Raw genomic sequence first — 21603 nt, forward strand, 5'->3', positions numbered from 1 at the left:
AACCTTTAATGTGATGTTGCTTGCTGAACAGATTTGGAAAGTATTGTTGTCTCTAACATGGGTTGGGTCAATATCAGCAAGAAGAAACAGCAGAAAATGAATGATCCATGAAGTGTGTGTCCTTACTGACAGAGGAGACAGCAAGTTAACTCTTGAATATTTGATGGGATATGGCCAGACTATTTGATACGTGGGTTGAGGTAGATAAGAAGAATTGCATTTAGTAGGCTCAAGGAGCAGGTGAGAAAGAATGACTTTGTTAGGAAGAACGTTAAACATTATAGTGCAGACAATGAAAAATTCACAGGATCTAGCTCATGGAAATCACAAGACAACCTGCTCTTCAGAGCAAGAGAGCCCTCAACCTGGGTTCTTGATGGGCACTGCCTCGAGGGAAGTGCACAGGCTCATTTCCAGCTCTAATTTCTCTTAGGCCATGACTACACTAGACCTGGAATGTATGCAACTCCAGCAGCATAAAATTCATAGCTGGAGTTGACTTACCTTAACCCGAGGTTGGCACCATCTTCAGAGGGAGGTTGATGGACGCAAACACTCCTGTCAGCTTCCCTTACTCCTTACAACTGAGTGCCAGCCAGAGCTGCCTTCAGCGTTCAATTTATAGGTCTTAACTAGACCTGCTAAATCGAATGCCAGAAGAGTGATCTCTGGTATGGCAAGTAAAGACGTGCCCTTAGTGTTGGATTTACTAGGCACAACTGCTGGGAACATATCAGCTGTTAGATCAGGTGAGAATCTTCAGCCACTGTGACTTAACAGAATGAACACTGAAGTCTGAGGCCAGATCTACACTAATGGGGAAAGTAGAATCAAGGTTTGCAACTCCAGCTATGTTAACTACAGCTAAGCCAACATTCCCGTTGGCTTCCCTTACTCCTCGCAGAAGTAGGAGTACTGAGTGCAGATGGGGGCACTCTCTGAGTTCATTTTAGTGGGTCTTAATTAGACCTGCTAAACAGAACTCCGGAAGATCAATCACAATAGCATCAATCTTCCCCGAAGTGAAGACATGGTTTGTGTTCTAATCACAGCTCTAACATGGATTTGTTGTGTAATCTTGGGCAAGTGACTTCACATCACTGTGCTTCAGTTTCTCCATCTTTAAGCTGCATAATTTTTGCCTATGATAACAGGGATACTGTGAGGATGAACACATTACATCCTTTGGAAGATGAACAGTGCCAAACCCACTGTATTACATATCACCCCCATTCAATCACCATCTTTTTACACTTCTGCATTTTTTCCGGTGCATATATATTTTTATTTTATATTTCACCAAATGCGTCATTCTCCTGTTTCCCTTCCAAGCTGCTTGCTAGATTTCTTGTCTCTACCCATAGCTCTTGGCACAACTTTCCCCATAATTCTGACTAATTTAGTATTTTGTTCCAGAATCTCACTCCATAAGTCACAGCAGGGAAATCAGGCTGACAATGTTTTTCTTTATTTGGACAACGAAGTGCTGCTTTTTGTAATATAATGTAACTTGCCAAACTCCTCATTACCCCTCTAGTTCCTTTGGGTTCGCCAGATGGTTTCTTTCTATGGTCACCAATTGACCTGAACAAAGAGAAGCTAAAAGAAGCCTGGCTACAAACTTAACTAGTGTCTCATGCGTTTGGTGCTGGAATACTCCATTTTTCTGTACAACACTGGTGAAAGTAAGCTGGTGCGCCCAGGTGCGCAGCTCCGGCAAGAGCTGGCTGAGCTGCAGCAAAATCCAGCAGGGAGCTATTTAAAGAGCTGGCAGAGACCTTGGTTGCAATAGGACAGTACCTGTAAGAAATGTGAAGTTACTTTCATGTTTGCTGTATAATCTTGTTGCCTTGACTTCACCTGTGCATTCTGCTCATAGTAGATCTCCCACGACATAGAACTAATAACAGTGAATTGAAAACAAAACAAAACCACCTCGATTTCATTCCTAAACTAATACACAAACAATGTGTGTAATATGTGGGTTCTGAGCTTTGCAGCATCTTGATTAACATTCTATTCTACTATAAATTCCACTCTTTCCTCCTTTGCAGCACAACAGTTTCTCTTTTTTACACAGAAGTCTCAGTTCACTTGCAGGTTTTCTCACTTTCCCCCACTGCCCCAGGTTGCTGCTTCAGTATTTCAACAGCACAGCTTTCCTTAACACCCAGGATGACTGTGCATTTTAAGTCTGAGATCAGCAAAGCTCTATACATTCCTCTCTAGGATGAATCTTTGTCTAGTCTGGCTCGTCTGTATTATGAAGAAGTTATTATTAAAATGTATAATTATTACATTCTATTTGCTTCAATGCAATGCTTATCCCAATACAATCCAGGCCTAACAATTAGCAATTTTACTGATGCTTTCTGTACAACACTGGTGAAAGTAAGCGTAGTAACATTGCACTAAAAAAAGACTCTTGCAAAATGAGTGTGAAAAACAGCTGGTCATTCTGAACGGCTATCAGCACTCAAACACAGATACTGATTTTCTTCAGAAACAAAGTCTTGGCACATTTAAATCTGCAAATTATGTTTGGAACTGGGAAGAGAGATTTCTTGCGGAGATAATCTAGAATATCAGGGTAACATTCCAAATTTAACATCCCAACCATTCCAAATCCAAGATAGTCACACACTTAGAGAACTCTGCCTAAAAAACTTAAAATGATTACTCAATAAAAAGTTTCCTGGCTGAAATTACATTTATTTTATTTAGGAATTATCCCATCATAATATTATATTTTCCACCCTTTTGGGCATAACATTCTGGATTTCAAAGTAACTCCAGCTGTGAGGTCTGAAGCGGATGACAAAAATTAAGTTTGTGAACAACTATGTAGGAATATTTATGAATTCATTTAAAACTATTACATTTACCTATATACGCTGGACTTGATCCTGATCTCACATATAGTAATGCGTAATCAGGAGTAATTTTCACTGAAATTAATAGAGCTACACTTATATAAAATCATAGTGATAGAAATGTAGCTGTGTTAGTCTGGTGTAGCTGAAACAAAAAACAGGACTATGTAGCACTTTAAAGACTAAAGACTAACAAGATGGTTTATTAGGTGATGAGCTTTCGTGGGCCAGACCCAAGTCACCTAATAAACCACCTTTTAGTCTTTAAAGTGCTACATAGTCCTGTTTTTTATATAAAATCAGTGATTGTGATGAGGCAATGATTTCCTAAATCCTGAACACACACACACACACTAAATGAAACAAATTGTTAATTATTGTCTTCTTGGATTTATAGCCCATTTCCTTTGTCAGACTACGAAACATTTCCAGAGATGCAAACTAGTTTGAATTTTTGTTTTTATCTGAAGCTTCTGAAGTTCCAAGGACAGTTTTATAGCATGACGTAATAGTGAACCATCAGGGAAAAGATTTTAAGTTCACGGAGGTGAGGGTATTCAAAGAGACATAAGGTTTTCTGCTAAGGCACATAGCTGATAAATAGAGAAATCTAGCTTTGGAAACGTGCTAAATGTGCCTAAAGATAATTTCTCACTCCATTTCCAATTATATCTTAAAATATTTCATTGAGAAATACATGAATAAAGGTTAATCTGACTGATATTTTGATTGCATAGTTTAAAGCAATAGCTAGATGATTAAAACGAATTCATTAGATAATAAACAATACATAAATGCTTTTAACTTTAATTTCTTTCCAGACCTTTCAAAGCAGAGTGGATCAAGCTTAACATCTATTACTGGTCTTGAGCTGTTATTATTTCCCTTTCTGCAGTTTAGCAAGGAAAGAAAGGCAATTTCTGCACCTGAAGGCTAGACAGGCTAAAGAAATGTCAGGTTGATATTTGTTTATGAAATATATTACCAGAACTCATGCTCTGGGTAAAATGTTGCCTCTTCTCCAACCCAGCCAGACTGGCCACAGTGCTCCTCCGCCAACCCAGCCGAACTGGACCCGCCACAGCTGGGGAGCATACTGGTGCTCCAGCTCCAGCCCCAACCTAGCTGTGCCACAGCCATAGAGTGGCACTTTTCCCCAGCCTAGCCCCACCAAAACTGCCACAGTCATGGAAAGGCTTCCCTCCCCCGGAACAGCCCCGCCACAGCAGAGGAGAAGTTTCTCTCATCTGGCCACAAGCTGCTGCAGCAAGAGGGTTGGAGGATTTCATTTTGCCCCCTGGAACCCTTTCCTGCACTCCAAGCCCCTCTCTAGTCCTCACCGCCCCTTCACTCCAACCCTTTGCCTCAGCCCTGAGCCCCCTGCTGCACTGTGAGCTCCTCAAACCCCACCCCTGTGGCACACCATCCATGTATGGAATGAATTTTGTGATGTGCTCCAATATGGAGGTGATATGTGACACATCACCTCCACATTGGTGCACATAATACACTTCATTCTGCACATGGGCGTAAAAAACATTAGAGGGAACACTGCCTTGTTCACAGCACATAGTTTAGATACATTGTATAGGTCAGGATGTGAAGATAAACTTATTTAATCTATTTCACAATCTTCCTTGTTAGAAATAAAGTGCTGAAATAGCAACCACTGGTGAGCTGGAAATAGAAGAGGGGACACCCACCTTTGGTTTAGCCAGCTCCTTAATTTTTTCTATTTCTTCATCAGACATGACATCATAGTATCGGACGATATGAGGGCTGTCCCATTCATCTTCTTCCTTAAAGGGAGCTATGATGAGACAGGGATTTCTATTTCCATCATGGTACCTGCAGAACAGCCTCTTCTGTCGCCGAGGTGTCTGAAATATAAGTCCCCAGTCACACACACATCTGTTTTCTTTAAATGTTTAATACCAAGACCAACAAGTGTCCTCTGTGCTGTGGTACAGAAGACATCTGGAAGCGGAATGTCTCCACTTTCTGGCCTACTACATTTAACAAGGACCGAAATGTTACTTAAAAATTTTCTGGGAGTAAAGGGTAATGAACAATCTTCTCCCACACTATGCCACTGAGTAATGGCTGTGACATCATACCCTTAAGAGGGATTAAATCGTAACAAGTTATAGATTATGGACATCAAATGACAAAGCAAGTACCCAACTGGCTAGAATTCCGTATCTTCCATGGCAAGGTTTTGCAGCAAGACTGCAGAAACAGAGACAACTAAACCCCAGAAGATACAGAAGTTGTGTCTCATCTAAAAATTTCAGACGTATTTGAGGACAGGGTATCACAAATTGCTCCCTTTGGTGATTAAAACAGCTGCCCCAAAGAGATAACTGAATTCAACAACCGTTACACAAAGGCTTCTAGCACAGCCAGCTGCTCTGAGTGTTCAAAATGGGTCACTGGACACACAGGAAGGACAATTGTTGAAATATCTTGCAACTGAGCAGAGGAGAGCTCTTTTCCTAAGTAGGTTTATGTTATGAATTCCATATGCCTAGTTATTAAACAGCTGGAAGTTCCAGAGTAGAATTAATTAAGCAACATGCTCTCAATTTTTTCAAGTGCAGTATCTAAATGACTCCACATAAGGAAGACCCTAAGCCCTCCATCAGGGAGCCTGCTTATACATACAGAAACCCCACTCAGTCAGAAAGGGCCGTCTTTACCTATGACGGACAAGAAATCACAGCCTACCGGCTTCCTACGTAAAGCAGGAGAAGCAGAATCACCAAAACTATGTTCCTTTCACCATCTACCGGCCGTGAAAAGTAAACATTTGGGCTTGTCTTAAGAGAATGATGGGAATAGGGAAAGAAAAGAATTTTTTTTTAAATGGATACTATACAGATTGTGTCACTATAAATAATTTTTTTAAAAATTACTTCTATTTATTCATTTTTTTCCCCAACTTGAGATGGAACAACTAGAAAGTTCACTGATTATATTTCTATTCAGAGGTCAACTTTAAGAGGTCAACATTCACCAGCATATACTACTTAGGGATAATCACATAATTCCCACTTCTGAATCTCAAATGCAGAGTTAGAGAAGCTCCAATAATAGCCTGGTAAATTCTACCACAGTCACTGTGAAGGATTCAATTTACCTATTGCACCTTTTTCTTAGCAGGCAGCCACTTTCTATTCCATTATTAATTCCCTCCCCTTCCCCCTGGGAATATTTCTGATGAAAATAGAAAGGGATGACATTTGAAAGCAGCCCTCTTGTTGATGGCATAGTCATATATTTGCTGGAGCAATGGCAACTTGCAGGGAGCATGTGTTCTGGAAAGTAGCTTTGGCAGGGAACACTACAAATCCAACAGCAAACTTTGGCTTTACGATAAGCCATAGGAACCACTAGGACATAGCCTTTGGCAGGCTATCCTGCAACATGAACTATAGAAAGAACATTCCAAGTCAGCACTTCCTTCTTCTCTCACCATTTTCACACCTTCACCTCTGCACAGAGCTTCATAGGTATCACGCTCCGGCAGGTAGTCAGCAGGTCTTTCATAAACCCCATTTCGCACCAATGATTTTGTCATCGTTGACGTCTTATTTAGTAGCGTTGCCACTCTCTCTTTCTCCAGCAACTTCTCAAAGTATCGCAGATTGCTGCCTGCCCTCTCGTGGGCAGAATCTAGGTTGAAGAGAATGGAAAGAAAAAAATAGTGGAATTCATTCATCCTAACTCAGTAATTTAGTCTGAGAAACTTGGAGCCCATCCACACTGCACCAGTGATCCTGCCTATATCAGCCTCCCCTAGACACAGATGGTGCTGCTCTTCTAAAACAAGCATACCCAATGGGCTACAATCTCTGAAAGCTATGTGAACAGAAACCTAGACTGGCTGTACAAACTGGAGGGAAGACTCGAAGTGTTTCTTTACCTCTTGTGTCCTCCTCCAAAGGTGGCTATAAATCCTTTTACCTTTGTGTGTTTATGTAAAACAGAAACAGAACAAACTCAGTATCTATAAATGAAATAGATAATTAAGTGGAAATATGACCTCTGAGCAGGCCTGCTAATGGGAGGAGGGGGAGGCAAAGGGGGCAGTTGCCCCAGGGCCTGGTATGGGTTCCAGGCCGCCCATACCAATGCTGCTACTGCCATGCATGCTCTGGGCAGCTCTGCAGACTGGCTGGGGAGAGGTGTGCTCCTGGCAGTGCTGAGAGCTGACTGCTCCAGCCCTACCCCTTCCAGAAGTATGAAACTGCGCCCCCCATCTTGCCCAGGGGCCTGGCAAGCGTGTCAGGCCCCCTGCTTATGAGTACTGGGGACTAAAACTAAACTGCGAAAGGACGCAGAAGTTTCCTTCCTGATGAGTCAAGCTTTTTTTTTTTTTCCTCAACAAATTTTCCCTGACTTTTTCTTGTGTGTGGGTGTGTGGTTGGGGGGGGGGGGGGGGAGGGACAGGGGGATGGTATTTTTTTTAAAACTATCTGGCAACCCTACAAGCGAGATGAGTAGCCACCCGGGGTCACCAATTGGTTAGGACTGGCCCTGCATTTCATCCAGCAACCCTAAAATGCACAAGTGTGAAGCAGGAAAGATAGTGACATTAAAGTTTCTGAGCAAGCACAGAATGTGGTGTTCCAGACTGTGTTCTGTTTGACAGGTAGAGAGGATGTGTGAAAGGTTGGCATGTGGTTGTCTGCACCTCCTATATATGCTATGAGTTGCCAATCCAGCCTTCAACCAACCTTCTAGAATACAGTTGTACCTGTTTAATCAAGAACCTGAAATATATTTCATGTTAAACCAGATACCCTCCCATGTTTCTGTAGAAATAGCAGGGCTAAATACTATTTTTTCCCATTTTGATTTGAGACGGAGATTAAGACGATATGGTAAAGTATTAAGCCACCTAAAGATAATTCCTGCAAAGTGACCTTTGCTTCCACATTTCTTAACATGTTCTTCTAGAGGAGAAAGAATTGAAACAGACTAATTGTCTCCTATTCTTACATGAATCCTTGCACACGTTCACCGAAAGAAGGTACTGAAAGAATTGGCTGTAATCCTGTTTGAGTGATCAGTCCCCACTCCACCCCCCACACAGGCATTGCAAGTTTGGAAGCAAGTGAGAATGCCTGGGGTAAAGTCAGAGCCATGGCCTGCACCCCCACTTACGCTGCATCCTCTCCACAGACCGCAGAGTTCTCTCCCAGACAAGCTCATGCTGGAGTATAAGGAGATCTGGCTGAGTTCGATCTGTTACCACACAACCCATTTCCTCCACCTCTCTCATTCTCCATGTGCAAGGCACAATCTTGCCTTGAGTGAGGGTTAAAAAAGGATCAGAATCACAACATTCAGATCTGGACGAGAATGTCTCCAGAAATTTGGAGATGCTTACCTCTGGGGTTTTGGGAAGAGCCAATCTCTAGCAAAACTGCAGGACTGTATCATATAGCAGGTTTGTTAAAAGAGTTATCTTGCTATACTAACAGCTTTAGAACTCTTCCATCTTGTGGGGATTTAGATTAAATCAATTTTAATGTGGCTACAGACATCAATATATTTTAACAGTCTGACCCAAGACAGAAATAATTCATTGGTCCTCATTAATAGCTTAAGGCAGTTTTAACGCAATCACCAAGAATAATTACCTCCTATGCCCAGTTTTTATTTTATAATGCAAATAACGTGGAGTTTCCTGAGAGCACTCAGTATTTATAAAGCCACGTGCGGATACAACATTTGTATCCGCATCAAATCTGCAAACATGGCTTGTAGATGCAGGATATCCATGCATGGATCTCAAGTAGAGATGTTAAAATGTGTGTAATTAAGTAACTGTGTAACTGCTGAAAATGTTAGTAGTTACACGCAGGGTGGTAGTCAGCTCCCCGTGTGTACCAGCTTTCACCTGTCCCCCTCCCCTATGTTGCTACCTCTGTATCAGAGGCACCAGCATGGGGTTGGGGTGGGGGGAGAGGCGGCTCCTCGGGAGCCAATGTGTGCAGGGAGCCAGCTTAAAAGCCAGCTCCCCACAGGTAGCAGGAGCCTGTGTGTAACCATGGACATTAACCGACAAGCCCAAACCTTTTCACATCCCTAATATCAAGTGGATAGCAGCAGATTTGCAGAGCTCTAGATACAAAATGTAGATCTGGATCTGCAGAGATTTGCAGATTTGCAGGGCTCTGCTTTAATCACACTGGATACTATCACAGAGTCCAGGCAACTATGGGCCAAGCCTCCTTATACTGATAACACAATTGAGCCTCTCTGAGCAGCCCCTGTCAAATCTGTCCTATTGTGTGATGCTGATAGGGACAACTTATTTGTGCTTTGCAGACACTGTCCAGGCCCCTGGCACAGAAGATTGTATTTGACAATAATACATATGGGGATTTTGATTCTGAAGAGCTTTCCAAAGTTAAGAGAGTGGGTGCGCGCATACGCGCACACACCCCCACCCCCTCCCTCTTGGGATACAGCCAAACTTGCAGTAAAAGACAGCAGCTATTTTTCAGTCTACAGTCACATAACATGGCTGATCAGGCCATAATCTGGAAAAGAACAGATACCTTGCATTTCAGATTGGCTGGTCCAGACTACTAGGTACAATCATTCCTTCCCATATAACTTACCCTGTAACTCACTCTCTTACTAAGAAGGAAGAAAGCAAAGTTGATCTGCCTTGAGCTAAAGACGGGGCTTTTATACAAGCACCATTAGACCAAATTCATCTAAGCATCTGAAAAATCCAATCCCTTGAAGCCCTTGGGCAAAAGCCTTTCTTTTGGCATAAAGAAGCACTAAAACGATGATGGAATGAAGCATAGAGGTTGGTAGGATTAGGTAGAGAAACCAGAATCCTGAGAGAGTCAGTTGAATATGGAAAGGCCTCAGAAAAGAGCAACAAGAATGATTAACGATCTAGAGAATATGACCTATGAAGGAAGACTGAAAGAACTGGGCTTGTTTAGTTTGGAAAAGAGAAGATTGAGAGGGGACATGATAGTGATTTTCAAGTATCTAAAAGAGTGTCACAAGGAGGAGGGAGAAAACTTGTTCATCTTGGCATAGAACAAGCAGCAATGGGTTTAAACTGCAGCAAGGGAGGTTTAGGTTGGACATTAGGAAAAACTGACAGGATGGTTAAACACTGGAATAAATTGCCTAGAGATGTTGTGGAATCTCCATCTCTGGAGATATTTAAGAACAGGTTAGATGAATGTCTATCAGGGATGGTCTAGACAGTACTGGATTCTGCCATGAGGGCAGGGGACTGGACTCGATGACCTCTCGAGGTCCCAGTATTCTATGATTCTATGAATAAAAAATGTTGCAACTAATAAAAAGCCTCTTTCCATGACAGGATACACGATGGATATTGCACCATGTCAGATGTGTGTTGATGCTTAGGGTCAGCTTTTAGGGTCAAGCTATAGTTCTCAATATTAATGTTACTGTGTGCCATAGGACAGGTCATTTCTCTGTAAATGTTACTCGCTCTGTGGAACATAGGTGTTCTTTGCATTGCTACCTACAGCACATCCCATTCCACCCTGGCTTTAAAAAACTGAATCATTTGTATTTCTCACCAAGGGAAATCAGGCGCCTGGTGAGCTCCACAGCCCTGTGTAAGTCACCGAATTGGAAAACGGCATAGCTGAGATAGTCCAGAATCTCCACTTTGGTGATGACTGCATCTTCCCCTTCGTCATGCTGCTTCAATGCCTGCTGCATCCACAGCACGGTATGATAGTAATCGCCTTCATTGTAAGCAGTCTTCCCCATGCCAAAGCAGTCATCCACTGTCAAAGACGATCTGTATTTTGTTCCTAAATTTATAAATTAAAAAAAGAATTGTAAGCGCTCTTTGCAAATCTTGAGTGAAAATATTTTTGGCCTGGAGGTGGCTGGGAGATATTTGTAAATGCTGACCTCATCTGAAAAGGTTTTCAAAAGGGGACACCGTGCCAAGATTGCAGATCCCCTACCACTCACCAAAATCCATTTACCTTAGAGTTAAGTGCCATATTCTGCCATAGCAGCATGTGATTATCTCCAATGGAAGACAATGGGAGTTTTGTATAAAAATAGGATTGTGAGTTCTAGCCTTCAATACATCTAAGATACCTACCCGACTCCCAAATAGCATACGTGAGCATTTCAGAATCCTTCATGGGTTTCTCCTGACCACATCCCACTAAGGTATAAAGTGCTATTACTGACATTTCACAGATGGGGAACCGTGGCACAGACGAAGAGTACAACTACACTGCAAGCAAGAGTGAGTCTCAATACTGAAAGACTTGGGCTGGTGCTACAGCACTAAAAGCAGCTGTGTCAAGATTTGGGACTGGACTGGAGCTTGGGTTCTTAACTCTAGGATGAGGGGCAGGCTTCAGGGTCTGCGCTCCAGCTATAATGGCTACACAACTGATTTTACCTCCACAGCAAATGCCTGCAGACCTGGGCTCTGAGACTTGCTACTGTGGGTTTGAAAACACAATGTAGACCAATGGTGGGCAATCTCCAGCCTGCAGGCTACTTGGGGCCCATTGGAGCTTCACCTGCAACCTGCAGACCCCCTGTCAGTCTCCCTCCCCCGTGTGCCTCTCATGCAATGGGGCACCAAGAGCCTCACACTGCCTACTCCTCCCCCTTCCTCCCAGTACTTCCGCTCCATCCCTGCTATCCCCACTTCCTCCCAGAGCTAGAATGTTATGAACAGCTGATTAACAGCATTCCACCTGTGGAAGGGAGTGGGAAGAGTGGGAACCAAGCGCAAATCGGGCCATGTGTGGCACTCTGAAAATGCTGGGAGGTAAGGGGAGGGGTAGGAAATGTGGGGCTCTAGTGCCCCAGTGGGGAAGAAGGCCACCAGGGGTCAGCGGGGCCACAGTGGGCTGCGGACAGCTGTGGCCCACTGAGATGAAGGAGGGCCACTTGTGTGGCCCACTCACTCTTCTTGGTTGCCCATCGCCGGTGTAGACATACCTTCGGTGACCTGCTCATTCTCACACAGGAAGTCTGTAGCACAGCAGGGAATTTAATCCAGACCTCACAAGTCTCAGCCTGACACCCGGCCATCCTTCCTGTCACTGTGAGCTCCCCAGGGCAAGGGCTGTCTCTGTGTTATTTGCTTATACAGCGATCACAACATCAATGAGAACCTAATGTATCTTAGCTAATACAATAATAATTTTGGCAGAAAGGGATTCTAATTACTCTATGTAGCATTTTATGTTTAAGGTAAAGACGAATTTGTGCCTGTACAAATCCATTTCTATCAGTTAAAAGACATAACAAAGAAGAAGTTACTCACCTGGTGCAGTAATGATAGTTCTTCAAGATGTATGTCCCCGTGGGTGCTCCACTCAGGTCTCAGTACATGCCTGCACCGGGGATCAGAGATTTTTGTGAGCAGTGCCCCTTGTGCCGCACCTGTGCACTCAGCGGCCCCTCCCCTCACGGGAGCCTGTGGAACTTGTGCACAGCACAAGTCCCGTCTGTTCCTCTTCTACCTGAAGTCCCTGTAAACTCCAAGCAGAGGGGAGGACGGGAGGGTAGTGGAGCATTCACAGGGACACACATCTCAAAGAACCACTGTTACTGCACAGGGTGAGTAACTTCTTCTTCATCGAGTGATGTCCCTGCGGGTACTCCACTCAGGTGACTCCATAGCAGTACCTGCCCGATGGAGGTGGGCATTGGAGTCTAAGTGGAAGGAGGAAGGACCGCATCTGCTAGAGATGTGGAGACTATTGGCCCCTTGTGTGTGTGAAAATATGGCGTGAGGACCACGTGGCTGCTCTACAAATGTCTGTCAATGGTACATTGTTCAGGAAGGCCGTTACAGTGGCCACTGCATGTGTGGAATGAGCCCTAACGGGCTGTGGTGGCTGTCTGCCCCTAAGTTCATAAACGGTACGTATGCAGCCTGCAATCCACTTGGATAGGCACGGTGTAGAAACTGCTGTTCCTGTGCATGGTCCTGACCATGCAACGAAGAGCCTGTCCGATTTCCCAGTTGCTTTAGTTCTATCAAGGTAGAATGCAATTCCTCTCTTGCATCCAGCGTATGTAATATAACCTCTTTGAGGGTGGCATGAGATTTAGGGAAACAGGCAGGTAAGTAAATGGGTTCATTTACATGGAAGTTGGATATGACCTTGGAGTGAGGTCTGAGTATGACTTTATCCCTGGTAAATATAGTGAATGGAGGATTGCCATGAGGACTGTGATTTCTCCTACCCTTCTTGCTGATGTTATTGCCACTATGAATGCCACCTTCATAGACAGGTATTGTGGTGGCGTAGTGGCTAATGGCTCATAGGGTGGCTTGGTGAGTGTGTCAAGGACCAAATTTAACCCTGTCCAAACAAGTAAATTCTTCATTCTGGAACCATGGATAAACTACTCCATGAGTTTCATGGTTTTGATACTGAGATGATTTATACTGCCGTAGAGCTGTGTGAGGAGATTCAGCACCGCTGGGAAGGGGTTAGGTTGATCTATCAACAGGTAGTGTAGCTAAGGGAACCACGGCTGTCTCAGCCAGACTGGGGCTATTAAGATTACCATGGCCGGATTGGATCTTGTTGATCACTCTGGCGATAAGCGGGATTGGTGGAAAGGCATAAAGTAGGGGAGTTGTCCAGCGGGTGGTGAAGGCGTCCCCTTCTGACCTCTTGCCTAGTCCTGCCTGAGAGCAGAATCTGTGGCATTTGCAGTTATGAGGTGTTGCAAAGAGGTCTATAATTGGAAAGCCCCATTTGCGTAAGATTGAAAGGGAGACGTTGGTATTTATCTCCCACTTGTGCTGATCGGAGAAATGTCTGCTCAGTTTGTCAGCTCTCACATTCTGTTGTCTTGGTATGTACATAGCCACTCGGGTTATCTAGTTTCTGATGCACCAGTTCCAGAATCTGACTGCCTTGTCACAGAGTGTGTGATCAGGACCCCCCTGCCGGTTGACATAAAACATAGGTGTGTTGTCTGTGAGGACACATATAGTTCTGCCCTTTATCAGGTGAAGGAAATGGGCATAAGCCCTGCGAACAGCCCTGAGCTCTGGATATTGATGTGAAAGTTTCTCTTGTGTTGGACCCATGTATTGACGCTGCACCACAGTGGGGTCCCCAGCCCATGAGTGATGCATCTGTTATAGTAACTGAAAGGTCTGGTCGGTGGAAGAGTATACTGACGAGGAGGTTGTTCAGAGATGTCCACCATTCGAGGGACCGCAGCACTGGTGGAGGAAGCAAGAGGTGCTTCGCGAGGCTGTGTCGGGTTGGTATATAGTTGATTGCGAGCCAATGTTGTAGACAACACGTGTGCAGCCTCGCGACCAAGACCACAAACATCATGGCTGCAATATGCCCCTGTAATTGAAAACACGTTCAGACTGTGGAGAAGGGAGCCTGTCTGACCTGTTGAATGAGGTCGCAGATTGCCCTGAATCTTTGTGGCGGGGGGTAGGCTCTTGCTGTGACTGAGTCTAGCAATGCGCCAATAAACTCTATCTTTTGCCAAGTCAGGAAAAATATTCCCTGGTAATAGTTGTCATGATAGTAGTGTGCTGATAGGTAGGGCCTTTGATTAGACACTCGTCTAGGTAAGGGAAGATAATGATGTTTTGTCTTCTGAGAAAGGCTGTGACTACAGCTAGGGTCTTTGAAAATACTCGAGGGGCCGTAGAAAAGCCAAAGGGGAGGACTCTGTACCGATAATGATCTATTGTTCCTAAGGTAACTAGCTTTTGCACTTCTGCCCGTAACAGGGGCTTGTGAGAGGGGTCCCTGAAGAGGGACAGGGTAGGGTAGGCGGCGTGGAAGTAAAGGGGATTGTATAACCCGATCTGATAATTTCTAGGATCCATTTGTCTGTGGTAATTTGGGCCCACTGTTGGTAGAAAGGTCTCAGGCGGTGACCGAAGGTGACATTGGACCGCAGTGGACTTATGGGGTAGTCGCTCAGACCCCCAACCAAAACTTCAAATTTGCTGCTTGTTATAGGTGGACTGATTTGAGGAGGACTGGTTTTGCTGATTCCTCCTCCTATTAGGACATTGTTATATGGACTCTGCTGCTGCCTGTAATAGTTGTAATTACAATCCCTCGGTTTTTGGTAGAGAGTGTATTTACGCTTCTTATTGGGAGGGCTCTACACGCCCAAAGTGCGTAGTAACATACGAGAGTCCTTCATAGAGTGTAGGATCTCATCTGTATTTTTAGCAAACAATTGTTTCCTGTCAAAGGGGAGATCCTCCACACTTGCTTGTAATTCCTTTGGGACTCCTGATGATTGCAGCCACGAGGCCCTGTGCATTACTATGGCTGTGGCTCTAGCTGCGGTGTCCGCAACATCCATAGCGGCCTCCTTACTGATGGGTTGGAGGTGAGGTTGCTTGTTTTCAGGGAGGTTCTGTAGCAAGTCTTATAATTTGGCATAATTGGCATGATCCTAATTAGCCAACAGTGCTGTATAATCAGATATACGGAAATGAAGTGTGGCTGAAGAGTACACTTTGCGGCCCAAGGTGCCTAGCCATTTGTGTTTTGTCACAGGGCGTAGATTCAAATTGTGTTTCAGAGAGTCCACCACCAATGAATTTGGCTGTGGGTGGGTAAATAGAAAGTCCATGTCCTTTGTAGGGACGAAATATTGTCTGTCCGCTCTGCGGTTTGCGGGAGGAACAGAGGCTGGATTTTGCCACAAGGCATCCGAAGGTTCAAGGATAGCTTTGTTAATGGGTAAAGCTATCTTTGAGGATGCTGAGGGTTGTAATATGGTGAGTAATTTGTATTGTTTGTCCTGCACCTCTTGTAATGTAATGTCTTGTGATTGTGCTACCCGTTTGAAAAGTTCCTGAAAATGTTTCTGGTCATTGGCTGGAGGAGAAGGTGAGATCTGGAATACTGCTTCCTCCTGCCTGGATTTGGGTTCATGTGAGGAACTCTCTGAATCTGACGGAGGCAAGTTCTCAACCCGCTTGAGAAATTACTGAGGGTGGATAAGCAGGTGAGGAGCGTGAAGAGATTGCAGGTGAGTGCCTAGAGGTGTGGTATTGCTGGGATGTAGAGGCTGTGTGCCTTGAATGGTAGGTATGGGAGGACCGCTGTCAGTACCCTTACCATGTATCCCAGGGGCTCCACTGAGGCGGGAGCTGATGTGGGGGATACATCCATGGTTGGCTGGACCAAATGGGATGTTGTTGAAGGGAGTGGTCCCTGTATGAATGCCAGGAAGACAGTGATGGAGAAGGAGAGGAGTGGCCTGATGACAGCCTGCTCCTAGGCCCGCTACCATAGTCAGATCTTGGGGATAGTAGTGTAGGCAAGTGGGGGCTACTCTGTGAAGTGTTAGCGTGCCCCTGTGCCACAGAGCGTGGTGAGCCAGTTACTCCTCTAGAATCAGACTGATATTTTGTAGGTGCCGTGTTTTGTACAGCGCTTTCTTGTGCTGCGATGCCATAGGGTAGTCAAAATCACTCTGCCCGGTCAGACTGGGTGCAGAGGGAGAGCTCACCGGAGCTGATGGAGGAGGCATATGCGGCTTATCTGAAGTTGTTGCCTCAGTGGTGCCAATTGATGTGGAGGTCTTAGTTTGTGCCTCAGCTCTCCTGACTGGGACTGACTTGCATTTCTCTGCAGTACCAGAGACTGATGGCACCGGGGAACGAGAGGCTATAGGCAGCTCGGGACAGGGAGTGTGCCGGGGAAGCCCTTGTGGCTTGAGAGCCTTTGCGGGGTGATGAAGCTGCCCTAACACAGGGCTTCTGCTGTGCCCACACCTGCTCTGGTTTGTCCCTTGGTGCTTGAAGAGGCTTTTCCCAGAGAATAGTCTTGAGCTGCATTTCACGGTCTTTTCTGGCCCCTGCTGTCATATTCAGGCAATGAGGGCACTTCTGTGTCACATGAGACTCTCCCAGGCATTTGACACATGAGACATGGCCATCTGAGGTAGGCACTGAGTCTCTGCACACATCACATTTTTTGAAGCTGGGGGAACCCGGCATTGTTGTGGAGAAGAAAAGCCGCCGCGGCTGCCACTTCCCCCCCCCCCTTTTAAGCGAAGAAAACATTGAAAAAGGTCAAACTAAGTAAAACTATGAGATAAAAACCCGAAACTAATAGAGGATTTCTGTTTTTCCTGTCAGGAAGAAGAGCACTGCTCTGAACTCCATCCTCAGCCAGGGACAGTTGAAAAGGAACTGACGGGACTCGCGCCGCGCACACATTCCACAGGCTCCGGGGGAGAGGGGCCGCTGAATGCATAGGTGTGGTGCGATGGGCACTGCTCGCAAAAATCTCCGATCCCTGGTGCAGGCACGCACCAAGATCTTAGTGGAGCACTCACAGGGACACCACTTGAAGAACAAGCCATTTGGTGCAACTTACATACATGCAAATCCAACACCATGATAAGGGCTGCTCACGTTCTCAATGCCACATGTGTGGAGTCAGCACAAAAAGGCATGTTTATGCTATTGCTGTCAGACACAATGCTCTTGAAATCAGCTGGAAAATATGATGTGGCTTTGGTGGAGTTCGTATGCTCTGGGAATACATCCAGAAACCAGGCCAGTAGTTATACAAAGCACTCCTAGGCTCAGCGAAAGTAATTTCTTTACATAATATATGGATGTGACTGGATGGCCTCAGGCTTTCATGGCAACAGAATTCGTGACCTTTCACCAAGATGTCTCAATTATCTTCACAGTATGGACCTTATCTCAATCGTGAGAGTGTCATCTCCTCTCACAGGTAAGCAGATAACATCCTTATGGCAGTTACTGCTTACAGGAAATCATATAGGATCATTTTAGCTGCTTTGGTTAGCGTGATTTAGCAGCTGGATGCAAGAAAGACCAAATGCTTGGATATTTGGGAAACATCTGTTTTACACTCAATGATGTCTGTAAAAGCCTTCTCCCTTTCTGTCCCAGGAAGCCTTCTGTGTTTCACTGGTCCAGCTTCAGCGGGGCTGACCATAAGTCTTTCAACAATAAAGCTACCAAATAGAGAAGAACCTGGATAGCTAAGGTCCTTCTGTCCTGTATTTCCTGGGAGTTGGGGTTCCAACTCCCTTTTCCACAGCCTCGTAAGGAGATGCTGAGTTATCCCATGTCCTTCTGGGGGGCTCAACAGAGCACTGGCAAACAGCCCCTCTCTATTTCTTCCCTCTTCCCAGAGAGAACAGAGACCTTTTGTTCTGTTCCTCCCTGCCAAGGGTGTGAGGGCTGGATTAATAACTGACTGACTGAGTGGGAAACCTACCCTCCTCCTATACCACAAGGCCCCTGGTCTGGGTCCTTTAAAGAAACAGTAACCTGTTTTTGCCCCACATACTAACTAGTCTTCTTAGGGCCACTTCCTGTCTCCCAACTCCCGCCCTCTACCACTTCCAGGTCCATGGTTTCTCCAGAATTCCTGGAATGAGGAAGCTAAGTCTTAAAGGAACAGTTTACCCCATTACCCCCAAACTTATCATTTCAATGCACACGTCTCTGTTCACTGATGTTAAGGCCAGTTATAGATTAAGGCTTGCAACGGATTAGACTCTATTTCAACTTGCAGCCAGTAGAACACAAAGCATGACACTTTCCACTGCTCTGCTAATCTTCTGCATAGGATTTGCACTTCTATCACCAGGGCCTGATGAAAATTTAAACTTGGGACCTCTGAAGCAAGCACTCCTTAAACTACTATGCTAAGTCTGTGTTGTCCATACAGAAATATTAGATGAAAGGTGGGATTGTCAATAGTGTTCAGAACTGTTCAGATGCCCGCTGAACTTAACAGTAAAACCCACATTGCCTTCAGTAGGAGCAGAGCTAAGCCAATGCCAAGCACAACTGATAAAGGCTAATATTAATAATATCAGATCTTTAAAAAGGGGAAAGGCAGTAAGAAGCCCCAATTCCCAAAGCTGTCATTTGATTCTCAGAGCCTGACACTCGATGAGTGACCGATCAGAAAAATAACTATAAACAGAAGAGATACATGACCGTTCAGCCATTCTCTGAAAGGATTCTTGTCATGTCTGCTTATGAGCTGCTCAATTAAAATGCCATTAAAAACACTTCAATTGTTACTTGAGTTTGTGCAGAATGTGCTAACTGGCACAGAACTGTATTCCATTGTTTTGGAGACAAACACAATATAATATTTCATACACCTACTCATGCTTTTCTGAATAGGGGACAGACAAGTAAGCAAAATTTTCAAGAGCACTAAATAACTAAAGAGCCTACACCGTAGTGACTTTCAAAGAGATTCAGGTTTGCAAATGCTTCTAAGGGTATATCTACACTATAGAGTTATTTCAAAATATCTAATTTCAAAATAGTTATTTCGAAATATTTTATTTTGAAATAACACGTCTACACACAAAATGCATTTTGAAATATCTTTTTGCTATTTTGAAATAGCACATCCACACTGCTTGGACACTGAATCGCTTTTCCAGCAGGTCATCAGGTCAGAAGTTACCTTGTGGCCAGGGCGGCCAGCAGGGCACCCTGGGAAGGGCTGGAGGCCCCCTATTTCGAAATAAACATCTACACAAGCGCTTATTTCGAAATAGCAATTTTGAAATTGGCGCTATTCCTTGTGGAACGAGGTTTACCAATTTCGAAATAAGCCCTCCGCTACTTCGAATTAATTTCGAAATAGCAGTTGGCTTGTGTAGACGCTAGGAAAGTTATTTCAAAATAACTTTGCTACTTTGCTGTGTAGACACACCTACCGTGACTTTTGAAAAGGGACTTCTCTGATGCTTTTGAAAATTTTGCCCAGTCTTCTGAAGCACTGCCATCACAAACATGTCAATGAAAAAATCACTTCTTTGAATCTTAAAGCAGAGGAGAATTACCTGGTAGTTTTCCCTTCGAAATGGTCTCAGGATCCAGTTTGTATGTGTCTTGTAGACGCATTAGAGCCTTAGCAGCACCTGTCTCATCTTCGTCAGATGGGAAGAACTGACGCTGAATTGTGAGGTTTGTGATAAAACCTTTCAGTTAAAAGAAGAAAACAAGTTCACTCCACAACGCAGATGCATATAATCATTACCAGACGTAGCCCAGGATTGGGAACATGTGTTTTGTTTTGCTATACGCCCTCAATTGGAATCAAACAGTTGAGACTGAACCATAACCAGTCCTCTCAGACTCTTTGGTTATACACGTATCTTGTCCTTTGCCTCTTGGTTTAAAGGGAAAGCTTACACCAACTTCACAGTCACGCATAATGCATCACAGACCGTGAAATCTGGTATCCTCCCATGAAATCTGGCCTTGTGTGTGCTTTTCCGTATATGTGAAAGATTTCACGGAGGAGACCAGCATTTACCAAATTGCCGGTCCTGAACCAAAGAGAGTTGCAAGAGGATCACGAGGTTTTTTTAGGAGGGTCGGAGAATTGCCAGCCTTACTTCTGTGCTGCCTTTAGAGCTGGGCATCTGGAGAGCAGTGGTTGTAATGCTGACTGTGTGCCTAGCTCTGAAGGCAACACCCCACCAGTAGCAGCACAGAAGTAAAGGTGGCAATATCACACCCATCTTGCCCTTACTTCTGTGTTGCTGCTTTCAGAGCTGGGTGGGTGTAATGTTCTGCAGTGTAAAGCTCTGGGTGGGTGTAATGTTCTGCAGTGTAAAGCTCTGCAGGCCGCAGGAAAGAACTAAGGATATGTCTACACTACAAAGTTAATTCGAACTAACAGATGTTAGTTCGAATTAACTTTGATAGGCGCTACACATACAAACCGCTAGTTCGAACTTAATTCGAACTAGCGGAGCGCTTAATTTGAACTAGGTACAGGAAAGTGGCCGTCTAGGGCAGGAGAGCTGCCAGTCTGGCCACCCAGGAGCAGGTGTACATGAAAATCAAGGTGGTCCACTGAGACCCCCGACCCTGAGCTTACAATGGCCGTACTGGATCAGACCAAAGGTCCATCTAGCCCAGTAGCCTGTCTGCCGACAGCAGCCAACACCAGCTACCCCGGAGGGGATGGACCGAAGACAATGACCAAGCCATTTGTCTCATGCCATCCATCTCCAGCCTTCCAAAACAGAGGCCAGGGACACCATTTCTATCCCCTGGCTAATACCACTCCATGGACCCAGCCTCCATGAATTTATCTAACTTCTCTTTAAACTCTGTTATAGTTCTAGCTTTCACAGCCTCCTGTGGCAAGGAGTTCCACAGGTTGACTATTTGCTTTGTGAAGAAGAACTTTCTGTTATTAGTTTGAAGCCTACTACCCATTCATTTCATGTGGTGTCCTCTAGCCCTTCTATTATGGGAACTAATGAAGAACTTTTCTTTATGCACCCTCCCCACACCACTCATGCTTTTATAGACCTCTATCATATCCCCCCTCAGTCTCCTCTTTTCTAAGCTGAAAAGTCCCAGTCTCTTTAGCCTCTCTTCATATGGGACCTGTTCCAAACCCCTGATCATTTTAGTTTCCCTCCCCTCTCCCACCTCCTTTTCCCAGTCTCTCCGAGTTTTGTTCAATAAAGAGAGTTTCTATTTTTGAACACACGTGTCCTTTATTTTGTACGTCAGGAAGGGGGGCTAGGGAGGGGTAAGTGGAAGGAGGTGAGGGAGGAATGGGGTACGAGCCCCCGATGGGGAGGACTGGGGTGGCTCTGCGGGCTCCTCAGGGTAGAAGCTCTCCTGCAGCCCCCCGATTGACCCCACTCCCCCCAGATGGCAGCCTGCGGCAAG

At 44.8% G+C, this 21603-nt stretch overlaps 1 protein-coding gene across 5 annotated transcripts in view; it reads right to left on the reverse strand.

Annotated features, from left to right (window-relative positions):
- Positions 1 to 21603, reverse strand: part of P4HA2 (prolyl 4-hydroxylase subunit alpha 2) — a 66320-nt gene that overhangs the window by 16867 nt on the left and 27850 nt on the right. For all 5 annotated transcript variants that reach the window (XM_006129906.5, XM_014576945.4, XM_006129908.5 and 2 more), the window contains 4 exons: positions 19749 to 19886; positions 10466 to 10705; positions 6349 to 6548; positions 4577 to 4753 (listed from right to left, as the gene is read on the reverse strand). In XM_006129906.5, coding sequence (XP_006129968.1) covers positions 4577 to 4753; positions 6349 to 6548; positions 10466 to 10705; positions 19749 to 19886 — 755 coding nt within the window. The remainder of the gene's footprint in view (positions 1 to 4576; positions 4754 to 6348; positions 6549 to 10465; positions 10706 to 19748; positions 19887 to 21603) is intronic.

Source organism: Pelodiscus sinensis, chromosome 16 (genome assembly GCF_052426305.1).
Source record: "Pelodiscus sinensis isolate ZL-2025 chromosome 16, ASM5242630v1, whole genome shotgun sequence".
Classification (NCBI taxonomy): Eukaryota; Metazoa; Chordata; order Testudines; family Trionychidae; genus Pelodiscus; species Pelodiscus sinensis.